Here is a 23,727-nt window from a genome sequence, read left to right on the forward strand (position 1 = left end):
GGGTCAAGTCCACTAAAATCCGTAATCCGTTTTGGCCGATCCGCAAGACCCGTTATTTTTCGGATATATAATATAGTGTCCAAACCCGCTCCATCATGGTACTAGCCCGTGAGTCTTTGGCCCGCTTGACACTGATACATACATAGTTTAAAAAAAAAAAAGTATATTCGGGTAGGTCCAAAAACGGGTTGATCAGTTCGCGGGTAAAACCGGTTCAACCACCGGTTAATGGTTTAACCGTCGTTTTAAGTTGGTTTTGTTTTTCCTCCTGAAACGACGTCGTGTCTCTCTCTCTCCCTCTATCTTTTGCGACTCTCCTCGTCTTCTCTGTTCGTCTGCCATATGAGTCCTTCCCAAGCCCAACTTTTCTGAAATTGAAGTGAGTTTCTTCCCGAATCCCTTAAAGTTTCAAACTTTTCAATTAACTTATTCCTCTTTCTCTTGTTTCTATCCGAATCGTGTGAGGGTTTTCATTTTCTATGCTCTGATTTGGTCTCAATCGATGTACGTTTATAATGAATGTGTGTTCTAAATTGTAATAAAAAATGACTAGTAGGTACTAGTTGACAGCTCTCCACAGTTGAAAATCTCTCTTTTGTATGAGGTACCAATTGACAGTCTTTGAGTCTTTCCTTGTTGTTTTGTTATCAAGGGTTCTGAGCTTTGTGTCTTTAGGTTAATTTTCTATGTTGTGTTATGGAAAATTGGTCAGTGAATAGCCAAACCAAAGATTGTGAAATCTGCATTTTGATTTTGGTGAAAAAAACTGTATAGAAATGTCTTACCCTCAAGAAACTTTTATATTGCATAAATGAATAGCTTAGTTGTTATAGGGTTTGGTTGTTTCAATAACAAAGAATAGAATTTGGTTTCTTATACTTTATAAACTTCCTTCTTTCAGTCTTTTGGGACAGAGATGGCATTAATTCAGAAACCAGTGGTGTGCAAAGACACTAATAAGATCTTCATGAAGCAAATACTTGCGTTTACTGAACAGGTATAATATAGAAGTGTTCATGTATATCTTTCTAATAGTGTGCTTTATAACTTGTAAATCAGGTCTTTTCTGAATCTCTCGCTTTCCATATGAAACCTCTTTGTGAATTACATTTCTAGTTTGAGACAATGTCATGTTTGAGGTGGTTAAGACGATAAGAACGTTGACATTTTCTGATTGAAAATAAAAGACCTGGCTTCCATTAACTCTGCATTGGATGCTTACTCTAATTATTTTCTGATTAAAGAAAGACATTCCCTTAATTTATAGGTGACCATTACACAGAACAGTAAGCTCTCGCCACGCACATGGCACAAGGAAGTGATATAAACGGACTAACTTGTAGTCTCTTTCCCCTGTCAAGAATTAGCAAATCATCCTTCTTTTACTTGGTATCATTGACTTTTTTTTTTGGTGGTTGGGGAACTTAAATATGTGTTTTTTGGTATCTCTCTCTCTGCCCCCTCTTCTTGGTATCATTGACTTTTTTTTTTGGTGGTTGGGGAACTTAAATATGTGTTTTCAAACGATTTTTGTGTGATGATTTTAGGATTGTGATGGACAGTTCTGAAGCACATCTAGATAGAATTGAGGCACAGAGGTCAACGGATGTGTCTCATGACCAACAGAAAAAAAGATACTTCCCAATGAATCTGATAAACAAAGTCGCAAGCAAACTCTGTTCACGAGGAGGAGATGGCGCCACGCCACCTATGGGAGACAATGAATCTGGGCTAGAGTTCCTCAACAACCTCAAATTATCGGATCTTTTCCATCTCCCGGGTGAAAATGTCCAGATGAATACGGAAGTTTTTAGCGGACTGAGTGATGGGGACAAAGAGTGTCTGGAGATGTTGAAAGGCGTTGGAACGCCAATGGCATGTCTCAAGAGCGATAGAGGAGATTCAGTTCTTCATCTTGCTGCTAGATGGGGTCATCTAGAACTAGTGAAGAACATTATCTCTGAATGCCCATGCCTTGTATTGGAGTTAAACTTCAAGGATCAGCTTCCGCTTCATGTGGCAGCTCATGCCGGTCATTCGGCTATTGTTGAGGCTCTTGTTGCGTCGGTAACATTTTTTTCAGATAGACTGGCTGAAGAAGATAGAGAGAGACTAAATCCATATGTTCTCAGAGACAAATATGGAAATACTGCTCTGCACTTGGCCATTGAAGGACGCTATATGGAGATGGCTGCCTCTCTGGTGAACGAGAACCAGAATGCTTCTTTTCTTGAAAATAATGAGGGAATATCTTCCTTGTACATGGCAGTAGAAGCTGGAGATGTGACTCTTGTGAAAGAAATTTTGAAAACCGCAGGTAACAATGACCTTGAAGGGAGGAACTCTAACTTAGATTCAAAGTTGGAAGGGAGAAAACATCTTGTACATGTTGCTTTGAATGCCAGAAGTATAGGTTTATCTCTCGCTTTGGCATTTAGTCTGTTCAAATTTCTTATGTAAAACCAGCTGCGTTATGCTAATTGTTGTTCCCAATTGTTTGAGCAGGTGTCCTTGATGTTATTCTTAACGAATATCCAAGTCTTGAGGACGAGCGAGATGAAGAAGGAAGGACTTGTCTATCCTTTGCAGCATCCATAGGGTTTTATAAAGGAGTATGCAACCTGTTAGACCGATCAACAAAGAATGTTTATGTCTGTGACGAAGATGGTTCTTTTCCAATACATACGGCTGCAGAGAACGGCCATATCAGAATTGTCAAAGAGATTCTAAAACGTTGTCCACATTCAAAACACATGCTCAACAAACTTGGCCAGAACGTTCTCCACATTGCAGCAAAGATTGGGGAACATAATCTTGTAAAATCGTTGATGCGAAGTGATGATACAAAACATTTGGGTGTTGGTCAAGATGTGGATGGTAATACACCTTTGCACCTTGCTGTCCTAAATTGGCGCTACCGATCAATTAGAACGCTAGCTTCGGATGTAAAGATACTGCAACTACGAAACGATAACGGCTTAACAGCTAGGGGTATTGCCGAGTCAGTGCTGAAACCCAACTACATCTTTCATGAGGTATGCCTGATTCCCTATATCATACCATTTGATCACACATTAATGATTTTATAGCTTGGCCATTTTTGGATTACAGAGGTTGACACTGGCATTCTTATTAGACGCTCACGCGTTTAGGGGTTGTGGATCTGTTAAGTCGTTAACAAAACCATCAGAACCACTAGACCATGAAAAGAGCAGAGATTACGTCAACACTCTTCTACTGGTAGCAGCACTTGTAGCCACAATGACGTTTGCTGCAGGTTTTACAATACCAGGTGGCTTTAATAGCTCTGCTCCACACTTAGGAAGAGCAACTTTGACCACTGACCCAAATCTCTTCTTTTTTCTGCTATTTGACATATTGGCAATGCAAACATCAGTTGCATCAATATGTACTCTTATATATATGGGCGCAGTTGGGTGATCCATCACTCGTTTCATCATCCTTAAATGTGGCCTTGCCCTTACTGCTTTTTTCTCTACTCTGCATGCCATTGGCATTCCTTTGTGGTGTGGTTACTGCGGTTGGGCATGTGAAATGGTTTGTAGTCATCATTTCCTTAATATCGGCGTTCTTCTTCTATTGGGCGACCAGTATCCTTGCCCCCCACGTCATGCTACAGCTATCAAACGTTTCTCCCGCGTCATGTGTTTATCTCGATCTTTGTATGTGTTATCAAGAGTTGGTGTCAGGATCTCGATCGGGCCGTTTAATTCCTAGACTCCGTCATTTGATGAGGCCGAAGAAAGATTAAGCTCCTTAACTTATGAATGGCCAAAAGAGTCAAATAGTCAATGATCAACTTTAATTTGTGTCAAAAAAAAAAAGAATGGCAAATTAATAGAGGGAAAATAAACTATTTTTGTTTCACACAAAGATTCTGTTCTATAATTTCATTTGGAGAAATTAAATTTAAATAATATCTACAAAAAAATTGTCCATCTATTCTTTTTTTTTGGGGTTTTCTGCAAAATAACTCTCTAAGTCAATTTTGTTTGCAAGTTTACCATTCAAGTCTGAATTATGCAAGTCAATCCTACCATTTTTAAAGTCACCCGCAATACAACCCTCCCGTGTATCGATGACGTGACATCGATAACTCCGTTTGAAAACAAAAGGATTTTGTGCAAAAAAAACCTCAATTTTTTTTTTTTGCAAGATAAACCTTCATGTCAAATAAATACAGGTCAAACCATAATATGAAAAATCTCCTGCAACATAGCCCTTCCGTGTATCGAAACGTGACAGTCAAAGGAAACAAAAAAAAGACCCACCTCTTTCGCCGGCAATTCAGTCCTATTTCACATCAGCGATTCAGTCCATTCCTCCCGCCGGCGATTAACTCGAGTCCTCTCACCCTTGGTTTAGCCTCTGGCGATTTAACTCGAGTTATCTCACTCTAATCATCAATTGCTCTCGAACCCTTCTCGCCGGCGATTAACTCGAGTCCTCTCACCCTTGGTTTAGCCTCTGGCGATTTAACTCGAGTCATCTCACTCTAATCATCAATTGCTCTCGAACCCTTCTGCCGGCGATTAACTCGAGTCCTCTCACCCTTGGTTTAGCCTCTGGCGATTTAACTCGAGTCCTCTCACTCTAATCATCAATTGCTCTCGAACCCTTCTCGCCGGCGATTCACTAGTTTCCTTCCGCCGGCAATTTCAGTCGACTCCTCCCACCGGTGATTGCATGGTTCCTTGTTTGTCTCCCTCTATTTTTTTTTTCTTTTCGGTTCCATGCATCTACCTTTTCAATTTTCAATTCATGAGAGATACAATTTTCAATTGAAGTTTGGTTTGATTTTGCTTAAATGTGGGAAATTGATAATTGAATTGTATGTATATTGCAAGAGAAGTTTAGAAATTTTGTTTTCGGGTTTGTGTTCTTGTTTATGATTTGTGGTGTTTGAGTTTTGTTTTGTTTTTAGGTTGATTTACTATTACAATTTAGATATGTACTAGATTAAATTGCTAAGTAGATTCAATCTGTAGGGTTTATGTTATTCGATTTGCTTTGTTCTTTAATTGCTTTGTGATGATTCTTTTGTAGATGTGGAATAATTATTGGATTCATTAGTGACGATATGTATTTGAAAATATTAGAGAGCATTACTTGAGCAACTACATAATTTCTTGAGCAGCTACATAGTTTCTCTTGTTAGGGTTTTGGTTAGTCATAATGTTAGGGAGCATTTGGGTGTTTTAGTTTTGTTTTAAGTTTAGCTAGATTCTTTGTTGGAATATAGACAATTTGAAGGTTAAAGTGTTCGGGTTCATAACGTAATTATTGGATTCATCGTCCTTTGTGCTGTTTTTTGCAGTTGTAGTTATGACTTTTTCGGTTGTTTGTTGTGTAGTATTTGCATATTCGGTCTTTGATAACTTTCAGACAAATGTGTTCGATCTCTGTTTTTTTTTTATCCCCTAAACTTTGATTTTGATGCATCAAAGAAATGGTTTCTATTGAGTTTGTGTACAATGGGTATGTTTAGTTTTGTCGTTGTCCATTCTGTTTCTATGGAGAAGACTAATCCAATTCTCATATTTGGCTTCTTGTTTTGTCTTTCCTCTTCTTGATTGGATCAAATCCCAAGCCTTACGAATCCATGAACCCATCTTCTGTTGACTCTGGTTTTTAGATTTAGCTTAGGTTTATGAGAATCCATAAAAAAAGGTGGCGGTGGTAGGTTTTGTTCTTATCGAGGAGTTGAACTTGATTTGGATAAAAAGTCTTCCTTTTTCTTATTGATTAGTTACTAGTTTCCCTTTTCATCGAGAACAGATTCATATCTTCACGTACTTTGATGGTTTTGATGAGGTGTTTAATTTGACTTCTGGAGAAACTAAAGTAGCGGTTCTTGTCGGATCTACATGTTAACTTTTACACTTTATGGTCTCAAAACACCAAACATTTGGTTAATGAAGCTATATCGTGTTCATCCTCTAACTTGCTAAGTGTGTTGTCTATTACATTCAATATTTTGCTGAAGCTAAAGTGTGTACTTTGTTTTTTCAGGCTTTTGATCTATATTACGTCTGTGGTTTATCTTCTTAATGGAAACCGATGAAGGCATCACGAGTATGAGTTCAAGTACTTTAAGATACAATTTATTTTTGTTTCTCATGAGAGCTATTTACTAATAACTCTGCAGCTATTATCTCTTGTTTTATTAATATATAAGTGATTGTTATGTGCACACATTGATAAGGAGTATCCGAAGCGCTTATTCAGACATGGTAGAGAGCCTTTTGTTGGAAAAATCAACAACTTCTACAAAACAGCATCCTTCAGAGAATCAAGAAAGCTTTGCCATTAGAGTATAAAGAAGTGAAGAGTGATCCTCAGTTTGCACACGTCTTTGCCATATTTGAAAGCCGTTTAGGATACTCTGCTCGTACGGTGCATAGCTTAATGTGTAGACAGTTGGTAACTAGGAAGAAACATGAACTCTGGTTTGTGTTTGGAAACAAGCCTCTTCGATTTTCTATGCAAGAATTCTATGCAGTGACTGGTTTGAAATACGAAGATGATTTTAGGCATGATTTAGATTCTTAGAGAGATGACAAGGGGTTTTGGAGCAAGTTGCTTAAGAAAGGGAACACTATATGCATTAAGACCTTCATGGATAAGCAATTATCAGAAGTTCACATGTGGGATGAAGTAGACCGGGTAAGGTTTGTTTATCTGTGTGTGATTGCTGAATAGTGGTTGCTAGGGATGAGAAGAAAAATATCAAAGTAAAATACATCAAGTTGGTGATGGACCTTGAGAAGTTGAGAGCATATCATTGGGGTTTACATTCGTTTGAAAGTTGTAGTCAATTCCAAAAACAGCAATCTCCCACGATTTTTTCATCAAAAATAAATCTCCACTCCTTGTTATCCTACAATCTCCACATACTACTCCTCACATAGATATGCATAATGAAAAACAGAATACGAGATGGAAAAGGAAGAACGTGAAGAAGAAGAGATCAATAATATGGCACAAATCGACTAGGGCACAAATCGTTTGTTTACAATTTATTTTTGGGCGTTTTTTTTTTGTATTCTAAAAAAATTAGAATTTGTTTTCTAAATCCAGTAAAAATCGTAATCTTAACAGAAAATATACTATTAAAACGTAATATTTAATAAATATTTACTTTCCTTTTTCAAAGATTCACTTTCTATATCTAGGAATTCTAAATAGTTTAGAAACAAAATTCTAAATTTGGTTAGAATATAAATTCTAAAAGTGAAAATTTCTTAGAAAACGTTTTCTACTGTTTTCAGAAACTATAAAAATTCTTAGAATACAATTTCACACATAGTTTAGAACATGAAGGAAATTTTAGAATACATGTTCTACAATTTTTAGATATTGAATATCCTATTTTCTAAGTTAGAAAGAAAAATTGTCTAAATATCGTAGAATATGTACAAAATATTAGAATAGAAATTATAAACTAAGTAGATCACTAGAAATCGTTTTTTAAGAAATTTAGACAAAACTTTATCTATCAAAAAAATAACTTTTTCAACTAAATAACAATTTTTTTTTTTCAAATCAACTATATTTTTTTTTCTAGAAGATGTTATCAAGATTAAACTTTTTCAAAAATGCTTAAAATATAGAGTAGAGGTATTTTGATCCAAATTGGCATTCTCCAAAAAAAAAAGATATATATGGACAAATTTTTTATAGAAGTCCTTTAGATTTCTATTTTCTATGTGATGTAAAACTAATTTCCTAATTACTTTTAACTCAAAGCTATTTTTATCAAATTTAAGTCACTAATCACTTTAGATCCACAATATTCTAGACTTCTAGTAAAAGACCACAGGGACGATGCTTCCAGGAGTTGATATTTTCTCTGCAGTAACTTTTGGTGTGTGTTTTTAGGGGTTTTCGTAACTCTTTCTCAGGAATTTTGATACCATAACACAATGCTTTGTCCAAAGAAAGACAGAGAAGGGCTTTTTTTTGTTTGTTTGTTAAAGTGTGAGGCATGGCTTGGTGGGTCAAGTTTAGATCATTCAGAGGAGATAACCATGAAGAGTTCTACACTTCGTCCATTAACAAAATCATCAGATTATTCCTTCCTAATTACTAGTCATACCCTAAATATTCACTTACATTAATTTCTGGTATTCTCTTTTGGTAGTGGTCGCTAGATTTTTTTGGGTCAAAATTAAACTTCATCTACTTTATTTCAGTAAGATCATGTTTCATTGTGAGAATGCCAGTTCAATAACCATTAACACAATCTCTTGACCATTTTTTTTTTGGTTTAATTGATACTTAAACAAAACTCGAATTGGTTCAAAGCTCAAATTGGTACATGATTATAAGCCAAACTCAAAACTGAAATACTTGCCTAAAACACACAGATTAGCAAAAATCATCATCGGTAATCTCCCCAATAACCAAATCAAAACTAGTTTTTTCAACAAAAAAGAAAATTGTAATCGCTATGGCTCCGTAGATCGTAAAACAAGATCCACAGGTTCCTATCAGTAAGCGAAACACGTACATTTGTTTATGTCTAATATAGCGTCGAGTTAGGATCATTGCCCCAAAAAAAAGAGCTACCTTCGACGTGGCATCAGACAATTTCTACAATTTAGAAGAAAACAAAAAGAAAAAACCCTCAGCGGACCCTTGTCAAATCAACCACACAGCAGACACAGAACGAATTCAGTCACGCTAGCTGTTGTGTAAAGTGTCATACGGCACTTCCTATCTTTTGGGATTGCTTCTTCATCGGGTTTATAACAATCAAAACTCGTAACCAAACATTAAACGATTTCAAGTAAACAGAGAACCAAAAGAAGAAAAAACTAAGATAGAAGAAAACGTTGTTGAAGATATGAGAAAGAGGGAGAAGAGAATCTGTATTTATATAGAGGGTATTTGTGGCGGCATAACTTAAAGCCCTAGCGTGTACGAGGCGGCATATAACTTGAAACCCTAACGTGTACGAGGCGGCATAACTTCAAACCCAAGCGTTTGATCGAGTTACCATATAGCCCATTAAGAGCCTATATGTATTTTGGGCTGAATAAAATATTATTGGGCCAGTAGATTGTGGTAGTAGAAAGAGAAGAGCTCTAACTACAAAGACTACTAGTCTTTGTTCCTTCTACGATGATTGGGACAGAAACCAAACCATTGGTTCAACAAATGTGGTCCCACGTGTGGATCTCATGGCTCTAGGGAAACCACTTGGATGACGCTGCAAGGAGTTGATCTTTATGCTGCGGTTCCGTTTTGTGTTGTGCATATAATCTTAGAGAAAGGTACTGTCTTCTCATGTACTCTTGTTTTATAGGTTTTTCCTCTCTTTTTTAAGAAAAGTGTGTATAATTGTGTTACAAATGTTGCAGATGGAGAGGAAATTGAGTTTGAATCAAACAAATCAGAGTTTAGTGAAGGAGAAGGCTCTGTTCATATCAGAACTTGGGGATCTTGCTGATAGACTCAGCATCTTGCAGTCTCCTCTACATCTCATTGTATTGTCCCCTGTTTTTGCTTGCACATGTTTTTGAAAGTGCTTAAAACATTGTTTCAAATTCGCACTGCACTTTACTGGCACACTTATAAGGTGATATTGTTTATCACACACTGTCAAGAAGTTAAAACCATTAGATGTTGACAGGACTGAACATTAGATAGAGACTCTGTACTTCTCACACTCATCAAACTAAGCACATCATATAAAGAGACAACGATGACAAAAGTGAATCGAAAGAGATAATTGCAATAGAGAATAAGTTCGATTTGTTGTTTGAAAGAAAAGAGAGATGAAAGAAACGGAAACATAGTCGATCAATTATTTATCAGAGGCTGTACATGGCCCCAAAACATAAACCACCAAAGTACTAGATGAAACGATACATGAACTTGGTTCAGTAACCATAAGAGAGAGAGACAAGGTTTAGAAACCACCACGGAGACGGAGGACCAAGTGAAGAGTAGACTCCTTCTGGATGTTGTAGTCGGCCAAAGTACGTCCATCCTCAAGCTGCTTTCCAGCGAAGATGAGACGCTGCTGGTCCGGAGGAATGCCTTCCTTGTCCTGGATCTTAGCCTTCACGTTATCAATGGTGTCGGAGCTCTCAACTTCAAGAGTGATGGTCTTTCCGGTCAAAGTCTTTACGAAGATCTGCATACCTCCACGCAGACGCAAGACCAAATGAAGCGTAGACTCCTTCTGGATGTTGTAATCCGCCAAAGTTCTGCCGTCCTCAAGTTGCTTTCCGGCGAAGATCAACCTCTGCTGGTCCGGAGGAATACCCTCCTTATCTTGGATCTTGGCCTTGACGTTGTCAATGGTGTCAGAGCTCTCCACCTCAAGAGTAATCGTCTTTCCCGTTAGGGTTTTAACGAAAATCTGCATACCACCACGGAGCCTGAGAACCAAGTGGAGGGTGGATTCCTTCTGGATATTGTAATCCGCCAACGTGCGGCCATCCTCCAACTGCTTTCCGGCGAAGATAAGCCTCTGCTGATCCGGAGGAATACCTTCCTTATCCTGGATCTTGGCCTTAACGTTGTCGATGGTGTCAGAGCTTTCCACCTCGAGGGTGATAGTCTTTCCGGTGAGAGTCTTAACGAAGATCTGCATCTGTTAATCAGAAAAACCGAGATTAATCGACAAATTCGATCGCACAAACAAGAAACTAACACCAAATCTAGATAAAAATCACAGATCAAAGCGTAAATAATCGAGAACACACAAATTCTTTCAACAAATCGGATCAAATACAAGGAAACAACAAGAAAATAAACAGATCTGCGAAAAATACGAACCCTAATCGAGAAATAAGAAGAGATCTAACGATGAAACTATGTAATTTGCCTCCGATCAGAGATTAACGAGATCAAAATCAAAGAACAGAGCCTAAATTGCGATCGAACGAAACAAATCGAAGAAATACAATAAGAACTCAGAAATCTACCTTGATCACGGTTGAGAGATTTGAGAGATTGATTTTAGAGTTTGAGAAAATTGGAATCTGAATTGTGAAGAAGAAGAGCTCTTTGGGTATTTGATTTATAGAAGCAAAAAAGACGAGGACGACTCGGTCGGTCACGAGAAAGCTAAGGCGTGGAAGCAATAGCCAATTATAAATTGACACGTATGTGTAGGGACGTGTACGCGTTGTTCACACGCAAAGTTGTTTTTGGCTAATTGCCTTATTTTTAGGTTGAGGAAAAGTATTTTGTGCATTGAGTTGTTAAAAATTTGATGTAAAGATAGTTTGCTGCGAGACATATACTGAAAGTTGAATTACCATTAGATGAGATCATTAGATAATCTGGATAAGTATGCCAAGAAGTTCTCTGAGTTGAAATTTGAATTAAGCACAACTGAGAGACATATACTGAAAGAGATGGGTTTTGTTTGTCATGTTGAACACTAGAAACACCTCCGGAATTGAGGCAAGAAGCTTGGAATTTGGCTAATGATAGTCTGCGTACAACCCTTTGTGTAAGGTTCACAAGTGAGGTTGTGGCTTGTGGGGTCGTGTATGCTGCTGCACGTAGGTTTCAAGTACCTCTCCCAGAGAATCCACCCTGGTGGAAAGCATTTGATGCAGATAAATCTAGTATTGACCAAGTGTGTAGAGTTCTAGCTCATCTATACACTCTTCCAAAGGCTTAGTATATCTCCTCTGTTTGCAAGGATTCAGGTGGACATTCAGATAAATCAAGACATCACTCTTTTGCAAATATCCTTTTCATTTACCAAACACGATGATCTCCTCTGCAAATAATTTTGGGATTACTAAGATAATTGATCATAAATACAATCTTCTATCTCGTCACACAACACATTTTGACTCGGCACAAAATTAAAAAAAAAAAACACATACACACACTTTTTGGTCTTGGTGGTCTTTAAGTTTCAAGCAGCGTCTACTCCTCCTTGTTGTTGTGCAAGATATCTCTCTCGGCGTTGCTTCTGGTCATTAGTACAGAAGATAAACACAGTTAACATCAGTATCACACTTTCTTTGTTGTCTTATAAAACAAAACATAAAAAGAAGACGAGAGTAAGGCATGAAAAGAATGGCATTCGTCTCTCACCCATTCATCGATCACAAGCCCTTCTCCAATTGGCTTTGGACCAACAATACCCTCTGATGCTTTTTTCCGTGCTTCATCTGCAGCATCCGCTTCAGCCAATTGACTCTTCAATTTCTCCATCATCTGTAAAGAGAGAGGTAACAAAGTTTAAAGAATCAGTGATATCTAGGATTGCTTAAAGCAGTAAATGATCCCAATCAAGTTCACAAATGATGGCGATAAGAACCAGAAAAAGAAGAAGAAGCGGACGGACTCACGGAGTTAGGGTTTTCGGGATCCAAGAATACCACACGCATTACTTGCTCCTCAGAGACATGATCTTTTTGCTCCTCAAACTGCAAAACACAAGAGCATCCACACTTCTTAGAATCCAAGAACAAAAGTCTTATTTTATCTTATCTTCTCTGTTTCTTTCTGACCAGTAGTTACTACAAGTTTCACATACCAGCTCAGGCATATAGTCTGTTGGAACTTTCATCTTCAAGCTCATGATTTTAAACTTAACCCCGCTCTTTTGTTCCATTGGCTTTTCATTATTCTCAGGAGGCTCAACAAACTTGAAAACTAAAGAATTCAACAAGACATAGAAACAAACAGTCACCACATAATCATCGAGGCCAATGATAAAAAGTACCCTAATCAAACAGTATAAAGAAACATATATACAAGAGAAGCAAATACCAGTTGCGATAATTTCTTCCCCGGGAGCAAGAATAGCACCAGCCGGGCGCATGAAGCAACTCTTTGGTACTGTTGTTTGAAACTGAGTAAACCAAGATAATCAGCAGAGATAAACACCAATGACAACAACAACAACCATAATCAAAACGTTTTTGAATCCATTACAAACCTTAAACGCTACATGTGACTTGCTCGTATTCTTAATCTTAATGGCACTCCTGACTTGCTTCCCAGGCTCATCTACATACAAAGTTCATAAACTAAATCACTAATCTTTGATCATCAATAAAGAGTGAATCTTGAAATTGACAAGACTCCACATTTTATTCCTAAATTTGCTCAATGGCTTTATACAGTTTATAGTAACGTATCAATAAGTCAAATTACAAGTCAACATCATCATCACCTTCAATATATATCCAATTTCATGATTCCCAAAGATAAAGCTAAACCAGTTAAGTCAATATCAACACTATGATCCAAAAAAAAATTCGAAATTTTATAGAATTGATCAGTCAAAGTCTTCGATGAGATCCGATTAAGAGTAGAAGAAACTCACAAGGGAAGTAAAGTTTTGCTGAAGGATCAAGCTTTAATCGGCGTTTTGTTGGAAGAAGCGATCTCGCGACAGATGACATAGAAGGGATCGTGGCGGCGGATTGATGATGGTTTTGACCCAATCCTTCGACGACAGGAGGACCGTGATATTGAAAATGGCGAGATTGATGAATGTAATTTTGATTTAGATGAGAAGATGTTACAGAAGAAGAAGAAGTAGCCATGGAAGAGGACGAGGAGGCTGAAGGAGCTTGGGAATTAGAGTTTCGAAATGGAAGTTTGAATTTGCCCCAACGTCGACCATCGGAATCTGATTTGTCCTCCGTTAAAGCCATCGGAGAATCGGACGCGAGAGAGGGAAGGATTAAAGTGGATTTGATTGGGTTAGTGTTTTTTTATTAAGCGAGAAAGTCATCTGAAGTGGAGAAGAAGATGAAGAGCTAAAACGCAGATAGTAATAGCGTTTAATACGATAGCGTTTGGATTCGCTTAAAGCTTACTTTTTGGTTGTTGTAGTGATTGCGTTCTGAAAAGCAATAAAAACGGTTGAGTTACACTCAAAAAATAAGGCTTGGGTTTTTGGGTATTCGGATTGGGGTCGGATCAGGTTCGAGTCGAGTTTTTTGGGTTCGGGTATTCCAAATTTAGAAATCTAAGATCCATTCGGATATTGTAAGGGGGTGTTATTCGTTAATGGATTTTAATAGAATTGAAATCCACACTAATCCACTGTTATTTAACTAATGATTCTAAATCCAGCTTTAAAATCTAGTGTTATTGGAACTCATATTTGTAAATCATGCTTAATAGATTCTAAAGTTTGGTGTTATTCAATTAAGATTTGAAATATTTCATTAAAATCCAATGTTATTCAAAACTAAAAGACTTTTAAAATCTTTGTATATTAATTGATTTGAAATGAAAGCTCTTTGGAGTTTCATGAGTAAATCATTAAAATCAAAATCCAAGACATATTGCAGAGATTTTGAAATTCATACAAACATATTCTTAAAAGCAATATCAGAAAACAAATCTAAAGCTTAAATAATTGACTTTAACACCATAATTGAATAACACCACCTAAGACTCTAAGTTAGATTCGGATCTGTTTTTCGGATTCACCCGAGTATCCAAAATCAAAATTTTGTATCAAAATATTTAAATTACTTAAAAATATATAAAATTTTCTAACAAAATTTGAGTATTTTCTATCCAAATCTATTGAAAAGTAGGTTAAGTATCCAAAATATACAAAATATTTTAAAATTCAAATATTTTAGGAACTTAAGTTGTGTAAATATTATTAAATTATTTTTATGTATATATTTTGGATATGTTCGGATACTTGATCGGGTTCATATTCGGATCGGTTTCGAATTCGGATTTTTGAGTTTTGAAATTTGTGATCCGTTCGGATATTTTAAAGTTTTGAATTCAAGTTTGGATCAAAAATTTTTATCGAATTTGATTCGGTTCTTCAGATTTAGATATTTTGCCCAGACCTATCAAAAACGATTAAAAATGCGTCAAAAATCCGCTGTAAATCTTCGCTTAGCTTGATAAATAATTGTACCATTTTAACGTTATAGCTTGACAACTCCAAACTATATGACCATCTCACATCTTACAAAATATCTTGTTATCCATTATTATAATCGTAAATGTAGACTTCAAACAATTCTAGTATCAACCAAAATGGACCAAATCTACCTATTTCAGCATTTTTATTTAGGCATGGTATGACAATTTGCTGAGTTTAGAATACAACTTTTATATATCGATTTATTTAACGATTTACCAATTATACATTATCTAAAAATCGACTTATTAAAATCCAAAATAACATACTTATTACATTTTGAGTCATCGTCTTTATCAAACTAATTTTTTTGTATAATCTATAGTTCAAATCCACATGTAAATACATGATTTGGTGAAGACAAACCATTATCTTCATTGATTTACTTTTCATTTTATACATGATTTACATAAAACACAAAGTACAAAGAAAACGAAAAAAAAAAAAAACTATTCACAGAGAAAACAAAAATCCAAAACTCAAAAACACAAACAGAAACGTTTTGGTTTCGTTTTCTCATCTATTATTTTCTCAACCAGATCTAACAAGATCCCCAACAGCTCAGAAACATCACCGTCCTCAAAGATTCCTCCGCTTGCCTCAGCCTCTCACTCGCCGCCGCACCAAATCGACTCGATTCCAGATCTCCTTTAAGCCTCCTCACCGACGACGACGACGACGCACTCTGTGGAGACGAGACCGATTCTTTGACGGCAGATCTTAAAGTCGTATCTCCGCCGCTTACACCGGTAACACTCTTCTCCTTCATCAACTTACCGGAAAACTGACTAATCACTCTATTCATCCGATTATAAAATTTCCGATCCTTAAGATTTTTTTCTGCTGATTTATGGCTTTTCAGATTCCGAAGAGAGTTTTTTCTTTTGTGAAGAGTAAGAGATGTTTTGTTTATATAGACGGAGAAGTGAGTGAGCCATATGATTTGGGAGGAGCTACCGGTTTAGACGGTAATAAACCGGAGGCTTGACGAATAATTGGATTACTGTTGGATAAGTGACTGACACGTGGCGGTTTTAGGAACTTTCGCGACATGTTGGTGTGGGAACTGTGGATATGATCGAAGAGGAATGGATATTTTATTACTTTAATTCATTTTTGTTTATTTGGAAAAGTTATTTATAATATCTGTGTCGTTTTCCGTTGGATAATTATGAATCATAAGATGTTTTTTACTTTGACGAAGAAATTAGGTTGTGATGTTTCATTTAATCGTTTTCTAGATAACGTTTTCTGTTTTTGCTTCACTTTGTCGTCTAATTTATAAATTCTTTTTTTGATAAGGTTGTCTACTCGAATTTGACCAAGATTTTTTTACTATTTATAAAAATATGTCAATCGTGCTTTTTCTTCAACGTGCATTTTATACTAATTTTTCAATTCTAAATCATCTCGAAAGTGTTAGGGTTTATTAGATTGTGTATAGTTTCTATACTAAGTATATTTGTACATAATAGAAGTCATTAAGGGTTCGGTATAGTCCCGGTTTATTCATTCTAATTAAAGTGAATCTCTGGTTTATTTTTGGTTTAGTTGGTTTGTTGTCTATACATTGATGTAACAAACTTTCTGATTCATTAATGAGAAATTGAGTTTTTGCCATGTTCTCTCTCGGATTCATGGTTCCTATTAGGGTTCAATGTTATAAACTACAATCGTTTTCATGTCATTTTCTTGTATTGTAAACAACGTGGTGGTAGTCTAGTAGTAAATTTCCCATATGGAGGTGTTGGGTTCAAGGTATGTTGGGAAGGATCTATTTTTCAAAGGAGATGTATTTAATCTAGACTTATTAGAAGTGTTGGGTTCGAAGCATGCTGGAAAAGATCTCTTGTCTAAAAAAGATGAATTTAACCTGGTATAGGTCTCTGTCTTTGGAAGATATAAGGCCTTTGAACTTAAATTTTCAGATATTAAAAAAAAAAAAAAACCAGAATACGTAGAAATGGGATATTAAATGAAAAGACCAATAAAAAAAAGAATTTGGGGTCCAAGCTTGTCTGCCACTGAGTTGTTTTCCTTTTATGTATATTTGTTGTTGTATGCATATTGTTGATCAATTTTATAGGTTGTTTAGAATTTATCACCATGATTATCTATCGGATTCTCTACACCATAAGTGTTCTACGTACAGAGCCAAAAGCTTATAATAAGCAGATAATAACCTCTTTCATCTCATACAATAAAACCCGAGCTTATATGTAGACCACCACGATGGAAAATGCCATCGTATAATTAGATTTGTATCATCCATTTGATGGTGTTTGGTCGTGACTCGTGATGGTGATGGTAGTTTAGGTAAAGTATGCAAGTTGTCACATATTCGAGTAGCTTGCAACTATTGTATTTACTCTTGTGGATTTAATCCAAAAGGTTCCCATATTTTACGGTTTATAATTAGATCATTCTTTATTTGCAAACTCTCCATTGCTAGCTAGAAATGTAGTCATGTATCACCATCCTAAATAAATATGTTTTTGGCCGAGATTTGCAGAGTCTCTCCATGTAATACCGACTTCGCAACACTCTTGAGAGGAAATGATTCGGATTATGGAGGAATTGTGTAGGTCCCTAAATCCCCAACCCTTTCCGTTTCTGGATCCGACCGATGTTTCCATCTAAGCCACATAATTTCAGTTTTGCTTTTAGTTTGAACCCACAAGATTAAAAACGAGGACAAGATTCCATATATAACAAGTGGTCGTAGCAATTTGAATTATGGCATAATATAGACCGACATAGTCAAAGAAGCGAAACAACATAACCATAGCCACAAACAAATAATATTTTCTTTATTTATTATATATGGCTTTTTCGTCAAAAGAATCAAAACCACGAAATTAATAAGCTATAGAACTTATATATAAGCCAACAAAAATTATATCACCTTCTTAAAAACAATTTACGCTAAAATATTTGATAAAATAGATCACTTAAATGGACTAGTTTTGCTTTGATGAAAATTTGCTGTGTTGGCCAAAGCCAAAGAACAAATCTTCTAAATATTTAGAAAATTAGTTTAGATTTTGGTTAGGTGCACAAAAAAGAAAATGTTTAGATTTTGGTTTAGGATAATCTCAATTGAAAAAATAACTTCCAAAATGTGTATATATATATGTTAAAAAAATTAACATTTTTTTCTTTTCAAAATAGAATAACAAAAAAACGAATATGAACACATTGAGAGGAAAAAGTTTTTTTAGGCTTATGTTGACACATTGAAAAGTCTCAATGAATTCATTTTATTAGTAATAGATTTAATTTTAAACAAAAAATAGCACAAATCTAGTGTGTAACCCTTAGTAATAGTTAAAAAACAGTAAATGTAATGCAATGCAATAAAAAGGGTTCTAAGTAATCATCAATATAAGCTAAGCAAGCAAATGATCTGTTCTTATATTCACCAATGTCAATTTCACCAACTTCCATTACAATTTTCAAACATTAGATTATATCTAGGACCTATAAACATCAAAGGGTGCTAAGTGTAGCGTAGCGGTTTTTTAAAAATAAATGTAATATCAATTCGATTTTTTTTTTTTCAAACAGAGTGCAACGTTTTAGTAAATGTTTTTATGATATTATGCAAATCAAAACTACTCTGCCGATTTCTTTGTCTCCAAGCAAACCAAGCTTCCATACATCTATTATATCTTCTATCTCCATGTTCCCATATAGAAGAGATGTGATTTCGAACCTGTTTGTCCAGATTTCGAAGCAATTGCGCTGGTGGAGTTGGTTCTTCTCCATGCTTCTATGTGAGCATCGAACCCTCAAGAACACTAACGAAATCGATCGGACACTCGTGTGAGATTGAACACAAAGAACTTTTAAAAGAGACACATATGATTTTACGAGTTCAGGCTCCGATAAGGAACCCTACGTCTCGCCGGAGATGTCTCCGGAATTCACTAAAAGCACTTAGCTCAAAACGAGCTTTCTCTCTCTACAATCGTTCTGTTTTCTCTCTCTCACTTCTCTTGATTCAACAAACTTCTGAATCAATTGAATCTACAAAGAAACAAAATACTTAAAGGAAACAGAAGAAGACGAGTAAAGGATAAGAAAATGCCGTTGAGAGTAAACGGATTGGATCGCTCCACATGTCACGATCTCCTTAGCTCGTCAACCAGTTGACCCTGAAACCTTCTGAAACACTTAGAGAGTCTCTGATACTTAGCGTATAGATCAATACTTCTTCAAATCTCCACCTTGATCTTTATGCTCTGCTGCCTTTAGCTTTTGAATTCCTCTCCGGTACCTGAACTAACTTGTTCAGCTTCTTTTTCCTGAGTAAACCCACTCAGCTTCTTCTCCCTGAGTAAACCCACTCAGCTTCTTCTCCCTGAGTAAACCCACTCAGCTTAAAACCCGGAGCAAAGCTCCACCTTAACTTTGAGATACTCTGAGCAAGTCAAGAGCGTCTTGAAACTTGCTCACTGGTAGCACTTTGGTGAATATATCTGCTGGATTGTCTTCAGTGTCAATCTTCAATATCTGCACCACACCATCGTTCACCAATTCTCTGATGAAGTGATATTTAACATCAATATGTTTGGTCCTTTCGTGGTAGACTGCGTTCTTAGTCAAGGCAATAGCACTCTGTGAGTCACAATGGATGTTTACTGATCCTTGTGCAAAACCTAACTCACTTACAAGACCTTTCAGCCAAACTGCTTCATTTGCTGCATCAGTTAGAGCCATATACTCAGCTTCAGTGCTTGATAGAGCTACTACTTTCTGTAAGCTTGACTTCCAGCTTATCGTGTTTCCACCAAAGGTAAACACCACTCCTGAAGTGGATCTCCTTGTTTCCTTATCTGCAGCATAGTCCGAGTCACAATAACCTTCTAAGACTAGCTCTCCTTCATTCTTATAGCACAGCTTTCGGTCTAAAGTACCACCAATGTATCTTAATATCCACTTTACTGCCTGCCAGTGTTCCTTCAATGGTTTACTCATGAATCTGCATACTACACCAACTGAATGAGCTAGGTCTGGCCTTGTACCAATCATTGAGTACATCAAGCTCCCAACTGCACTTTGATAAGGGATTGTTCTCATGACTTCTGACTGTTTCTGAATCTCTTCATCAGTTGCAGGTTTCAGTTTAAAATGGATCCCCAGGGTGTGTTGACTGTCTTGGCTCGATCCATGCCAAAATCTCCAAGAACTTTCAGGAGATAGCCCTCTTGAGAAATGGAGAGAGTTCCAGCTTGTCTATCTCTGACGATCTCCATACCTAAGATTTTCTTAGCATCCCCCAAGTCTTTCATTTCGAATTCAGAGTTTAGAAGAACCTTTAACTCACATACCTCCTTTTTATCCTTAGATGCTATTAGTATATCATCAACGTATAGAAGCAAGTAGATGTACTCTCCACTCTGCAACATCTTGAAGTAAACACAGCTATCATACTTGTTTCTTTCATATCCAATCTTCTGCATAAACTCATTGAACCTGTTGTTCCATTGTCTAGGAGACTGCTTCAGTCCATACAGCGACTTCTTCAGTAAGCAAACTTTGTCTGGATATCTTTCATGAGTATATCACTCTGGTTGCTCCATATAGATCGTCTCATCCAGGTAGCCGTGTAAAAAGGCTGTCTTTACATCCATCTGTTGTAACTCCATGTCTAGGTGAGCAACGATTGATAGCAGGAGGCGAATAGAGACATGTTTCACCACTGGTGAAAATATTTCTTGAAAGTCTATTCCCTCTTTCTGTGAGTATCCCTTAGCTACAAGCCTAGCCTTAAACCTTGGTTTCTCCACTCCTGCAATTCCAGCTTTCCTTTTGAATATCCACTTACATCCAATAGGCTTCTGTAGACTGTTTCTCTCTACAAGAACCCATGTCTTATTCTTTATCAGAGATTCTATCTCCTCATCAGCTGCTTCTAACCATTTCTCACTATCAGGGTCTTGAACTGCTTCCTGATAGCACTCAGGTTCAGAATTTCCCCCATCCTCTGTTATGAGGTAAGCATAGCCTGCAATCTCATCTAATACTTCCTCATCCATCTCATAATCCTTGAGTCTTGATGGGATAATCACTTGTCTTTTAGGTCGATCTCGAGCTATCTGTCTTGTTCTCTGATTTCCTTCTGGTGTAGTGTCTACCTGATCAATGTCAATGATTTCTGTAGTCTCATCAGAAATACTCTCTGTAGCTCCACCATGATCTGAACTGTCTCTGGTTTTACTGGCACCTGCACATTCGAAGATGGGAACTTTATTAGTAGTCAAAGGGAGTTCAAGACTTATACATGAGGTTGTGGCGTTCATGATGTCCTTGTACATCACATCTTCTCTGAACACAACGTTTCGACTTATGGTGCACTTCTCTTCCTCAATCATCCAGACTCTAAAACCCTTAACTCCACTTGGATAACCCACAAACACTCCTTTCTTGGCTCTAGGATCCAGTTTTCCTTCTTGAGAATGAACGTATACAATGCAGCCAAATCTTCTTAGTCTTGACAGATTGGAAATCACTGAGGTCCACAGTTCTTCAGGGATTTTATTCTCCATTGTAGATGATGGTGATTTGTTAATCAAGTATACTGAGGTTGAAACTGCTTCAGCCCAAAATTTCTTGTCTAAGCCACTTTCACTCAGCATACTTCTAACCTTGTTCATGATTGTTCTATTTAATCTTTCTGCAACTCCGTTTTGCTGTGGAGTGTAAGTACATGTTCTATGTCTTACTCTCCCTTCCTTCTTGCAGAAACAATCAAACTTTTGATTACAGAATTCTAACCCGTTGTCTGTTCTTAATTTCTTGAGTTTTCTGTCACTTTGAGTCTCCACCATCTTTTTCCATTCAGTGAATGAAGCAAAGGCTTCATCTTTAGACTTGAGAAAGTACACCCAAACCTTTCTTGACCAGTCATCTGTAAATGATATGAAGTACTGATATTTTCCAAGACTGTGCGGTACGTTAGGAGATCCCCATAGATCAGAATGAACATAGTCAAGTTTCTCATTAGTTACATGTTGTGCTGATCCGAAACTAGCTCTGTGAGTCTTCCCTATTATGAGTCTTCACAAAACTTTATCTCTGATATCTTGTCATTACCAAAGCAACCTTTCTTACTCAAAACTTCCATAGCCTGCTGTCCTATATGTCCCATTCTGCTATGCCATAACTGAGTCTGATCTGATTCACCTGAGACTGTTGTAAGAGAGTCTGCATCTGACTTTCTCGCTTCCGCTTGTAAAATGTATAACGAGGCTCTTCTGACTCCTTTCATGAACACTTATGATCCCTGAATTACCTTTAAGACACCGTTACCTCCTCTAAACTCATATCCCTCTGACTCAAGAGTTCCCATAGAGATCAGATTTCTAGATATCTCTGGGATGTACCTCACTCCATGAAGGATGATCTGTCTTCCATCCTCATTTGTGAACTTAACCTTTCCAATTCCTTTTACTTCAGAGAATGAATTATTAGCCATTCTAACCTTTCCTGCTTTGCCTTCTACAAAGTCTACAAGATAGTCTCTCCTAGGTGTCATGTGGAAAGAGCACCCAGTGTCCATTATCCATTCTTCTTGATCTCTCTTATCCTCACTTAGGTTAGCTTCTGATGCTACTAGCCCGACCAAGTCTTGAGCATCGTCCTTTACCAATGTTGTTTCCCCTGCACCATTTCCCTTATTCTTCTCAAGCCACTTGTAACATTGTCTCTTGAAGTGACCTTCCTTTTCACATATCCAACAGACTTTCTTTCCTTCTGTTGAGTTATTCCCTTTGTTGTTATCACTTCCTTTGGCCTGAAACTTTCCCTTTACATAGAGACCTTCACCAACCGGTCTTGATCCTCCTAAACCATCTCTTAGTTCTAGTTCCTTTGATTTTGCAGCACTCACAACGTCATCAAGTTTTATGCCTTCTCTTCCATATTTCAAGGTTTCCTTAAGCATATCATAGCCTTCTGGTAAAGCACTTAGAATCAAGATTGCTTGGACTTCTTCTGGAACTTGAATCTAAAGATTACTTAGATCTGATATCATCTTTAGAAACTCATCTATGTTCTCTTCAAGAGTTTTTGAATCTTGCATTCTATAGTTGTAAACCTTGAGTTGAAGGTAAACACGGTTTGGTAGAGTCTTTACCAAATACAATTTATCAAGAGTTGCCCATGCTTCTGCGGCTGTCTTTGAATGTTCTATGTTTCTCAGAACTTTATCTCCGACATTTATGAAGATCATATCCATCGCTTTCTCATCTCGATCAATTCTTGCTTTTTCCTCTTCGAGAATCTTTTTTTTCTTTGCTGGATCGTCTTCTTCTTCATCTGTCAATGAAGATGACTTAGTTTGTTCCACCAGCGCATCTTTTAATCCCATCTTCCATAGTGAGAAGTCGCCTGATCCGTCGAACTGAGAAATCTTCAGTTTCGTGTTCGACATCCTTGAATCGATCTGAAATTCTTGAGCTCAGAACCTGGGCTCTGATACCAATTTGTGATCCTCGAACCCTCAAGAACACTAACGAAATCGATCGGACACTCGTGTGAGATTGAACACAAAGAACCTTTAAAAGAGACACACAAGATTTTACGAGTTCAGGCTCCGATGAGGAACCCTACGTCTCACCGGAGATGTCTCCGGAATTCACTAAAAGCACTTAGCTCAAAACGAGCTTTCTCTCTCTACAATCGTTCTGTTTTCTCTCTCTCACTTCTCTTATTCAACAAATTTCTAAATCAATCAAATCTACAGAGAAACAACAATACTGAAAGGAAACAGAATAAGACGAGTAAAGGATAAGAAAATGCCGTTGAGAGTA

General features: G+C 36.9%; 5 protein-coding genes, 2 long non-coding RNA genes, 3 other non-coding genes and 3 pseudogenes across 22 annotated transcripts; 4 read left to right on the forward strand and 9 right to left on the reverse strand.

Annotated features, from left to right (window-relative positions):
* Positions 1 to 260: 260 nt before the first annotated feature.
* On the forward strand, positions 261 to 3,957 carry AT4G05040 (ankyrin repeat family protein). 7 transcript variants are annotated; one of them, NM_001203750.2, is made up of 6 exons: positions 261 to 379; positions 902 to 997; positions 1,268 to 1,389; positions 1,548 to 2,413; positions 2,506 to 3,035; positions 3,112 to 3,946. In NM_001203750.2, the coding sequence occupies exons 4-6, from the start codon at positions 1,555 to 1,557 to the stop codon at positions 3,439 to 3,441; spliced, it is 1,719 nt and encodes a 572-aa protein (NP_001190679.1). In that variant the 5' UTR covers positions 261 to 379; positions 902 to 997; positions 1,268 to 1,389; positions 1,548 to 1,554; the 3' UTR covers positions 3,442 to 3,946. The 7 variants fall into 7 exon arrangements, with proteins under 7 accessions (NP_001190679.1, NP_001328475.1, NP_001031584.1 ...); NM_001203751.2 differs by having other exon boundaries at positions 313 to 604; positions 3,112 to 3,957; NM_001340527.1 differs by lacking the exon at positions 1,268 to 1,389 and having other exon boundaries at positions 261 to 604.
* A 364-nt stretch (positions 3,958 to 4,321) lies between these two features.
* AT4G05025 lies at positions 4,322 to 4,713 on the reverse strand. Its single transcript, NR_141839.1, has one exon. It is a non-coding gene; the product is annotated as an other RNA (long non-coding RNA).
* Positions 4,714 to 8,383: 3,670 nt separating this feature from the next.
* AT4G05045 lies at positions 8,384 to 8,412 on the reverse strand. Its single transcript, NR_141840.1, has one exon. It is a non-coding gene; the product is annotated as an other RNA (small nucleolar RNA).
* Positions 8,413 to 8,460: 48 nt separating this feature from the next.
* Positions 8,461 to 8,613, reverse strand: AT4G05055. Its single transcript, NR_141842.1, has one exon. It is a non-coding gene; the product is annotated as an other RNA (small nucleolar RNA).
* A 31-nt stretch (positions 8,614 to 8,644) lies between these two features.
* U49.1 lies at positions 8,645 to 8,771 on the reverse strand. Its single transcript, NR_141841.1, has one exon. It is a non-coding gene; the product is annotated as a U49.1; snoRNA (small nucleolar RNA).
* Positions 8,772 to 9,229: 458 nt separating this feature from the next.
* On the forward strand, positions 9,230 to 9,475 carry AT4G05049 (annotated as a pseudogene). The gene is made up of 2 exons: positions 9,230 to 9,299; positions 9,387 to 9,475.
* A 195-nt stretch (positions 9,476 to 9,670) lies between these two features.
* UBQ11 (ubiquitin 11) lies at positions 9,671 to 11,104 on the reverse strand. Of its 4 annotated transcripts, NM_001203752.2 has the most exons (3): positions 10,813 to 10,984; positions 10,297 to 10,627; positions 9,671 to 10,068 (listed from the first exon to the last, which is right to left on the reverse strand). In NM_001203752.2, exons 2-3 carry the CDS (start codon positions 10,625 to 10,627, stop codon positions 9,938 to 9,940), a joined length of 462 nt encoding a protein of 153 aa, NP_001190681.1. In that variant the 5' UTR covers positions 10,813 to 10,984; the 3' UTR covers positions 9,671 to 9,937. The 4 variants fall into 4 exon arrangements, with proteins under 4 accessions (NP_001190681.1, NP_567286.1, NP_001118936.1 ...); NM_116744.4 differs by having other exon boundaries at positions 9,671 to 10,627; positions 10,962 to 11,104; NM_001125464.2 differs by having other exon boundaries at positions 9,671 to 10,627; positions 10,813 to 10,851.
* A 199-nt stretch (positions 11,105 to 11,303) lies between these two features.
* Positions 11,304 to 11,764, forward strand: AT4G05053 (annotated as a pseudogene). The gene has a single exon.
* On the reverse strand, positions 11,732 to 14,208 carry AT4G05060 (PapD-like superfamily protein). The gene is made up of 7 exons (NM_116745.3): positions 13,334 to 14,208; positions 12,944 to 13,014; positions 12,775 to 12,856; positions 12,539 to 12,657; positions 12,351 to 12,428; positions 12,094 to 12,216; positions 11,732 to 11,968 (listed from the first exon to the last, which is right to left on the reverse strand). Exons 1-7 carry the CDS (start codon positions 13,665 to 13,667, stop codon positions 11,912 to 11,914), a joined length of 864 nt encoding a protein of 287 aa, NP_567287.1. The 5' UTR covers positions 13,668 to 14,208; the 3' UTR covers positions 11,732 to 11,911.
* Positions 13,379 to 13,655, forward strand: AT4G05065. The gene has a single exon (NR_141843.1). It is a non-coding gene; the product is annotated as an other RNA (long non-coding RNA).
* Positions 14,209 to 15,261: 1,053 nt separating the features above from the next.
* AT4G05070 (Wound-responsive family protein) lies at positions 15,262 to 15,792 on the reverse strand. The gene has a single exon (NM_116746.5). It carries the CDS (start codon positions 15,714 to 15,716, stop codon positions 15,453 to 15,455), a length of 264 nt encoding a protein of 87 aa, NP_567288.1. The 5' UTR covers positions 15,717 to 15,792; the 3' UTR covers positions 15,262 to 15,452.
* A 28-nt stretch (positions 15,793 to 15,820) lies between these two features.
* On the reverse strand, positions 15,821 to 15,964 carry AT4G05071 (uncharacterized protein; the record flags this gene model as incomplete). The annotated part of the gene is made up of 1 exon (NM_001125465.1): positions 15,821 to 15,964. The coding sequence occupies one exon, from the start codon at positions 15,962 to 15,964 to the stop codon at positions 15,821 to 15,823; it is 144 nt and encodes a 47-aa protein (NP_001118937.1).
* A 3,360-nt stretch (positions 15,965 to 19,324) lies between these two features.
* On the reverse strand, positions 19,325 to 23,348 carry AT4G05073 (annotated as a pseudogene; the record flags this gene model as incomplete). The annotated part of the gene is made up of 1 exon: positions 19,325 to 23,348.
* Between the last annotated feature and the right edge of the window lie 379 nt (positions 23,349 to 23,727).

This window comes from Arabidopsis thaliana, chromosome 4 (genome assembly GCF_000001735.4).
Source record: "Arabidopsis thaliana chromosome 4, partial sequence".
NCBI classification, from domain to species: Eukaryota; Viridiplantae; Streptophyta; class Magnoliopsida; order Brassicales; family Brassicaceae; genus Arabidopsis; species Arabidopsis thaliana.

What these genes read in the sequence shown, in the direction of transcription:
- AT4G05070 (NM_116746.5), bottom strand. Translation starts at nt 15,716, where the DNA reads ATGAATAGAGTGATTAGTCAGTTTTCCGGTAAGTTGATGAAGGAGAAG.
- AT4G05060 (NM_116745.3), bottom strand. Translation starts at nt 13,667, where the DNA reads ATGGCTTTAACGGAGGACAAATCAGATTCCGATGGTCGACGTTGGGGC. An exon ending in AGTCACATGTAGCGTTTAAG is followed by an intron (nt 12,857 to 12,943) that starts GTTTGTAATGGA and finishes TGGTTTACTCAG; the next exon opens with TTTCAAACAACAGTACCAAA. An exon ending in CAGACTATATGCCTGAGCTG is followed by an intron (nt 12,429 to 12,538) that starts GTATGTGAAACT and finishes TGTGTTTTGCAG; the next exon opens with TTTGAGGAGCAAAAAGATCA.
- AT4G05040 (NM_001340527.1), top strand. Translation starts at nt 1,555, where the DNA reads ATGGACAGTTCTGAAGCACATCTAGATAGAATTGAGGCACAGAGGTCA. An exon ending in TTTGAATGCCAGAAGTATAG is followed by an intron (nt 2,414 to 2,505) that starts GTTTATCTCTCG and finishes TTGTTTGAGCAG; the next exon opens with GTGTCCTTGATGTTATTCTT. An exon ending in CCAACTACATCTTTCATGAG is followed by an intron (nt 3,036 to 3,111) that starts GTATGCCTGATT and finishes TTTGGATTACAG; the next exon opens with AGGTTGACACTGGCATTCTT.
- UBQ11 (NM_116744.4), bottom strand. Translation starts at nt 10,627, where the DNA reads ATGCAGATCTTCGTTAAGACTCTCACCGGAAAGACTATCACCCTCGAG.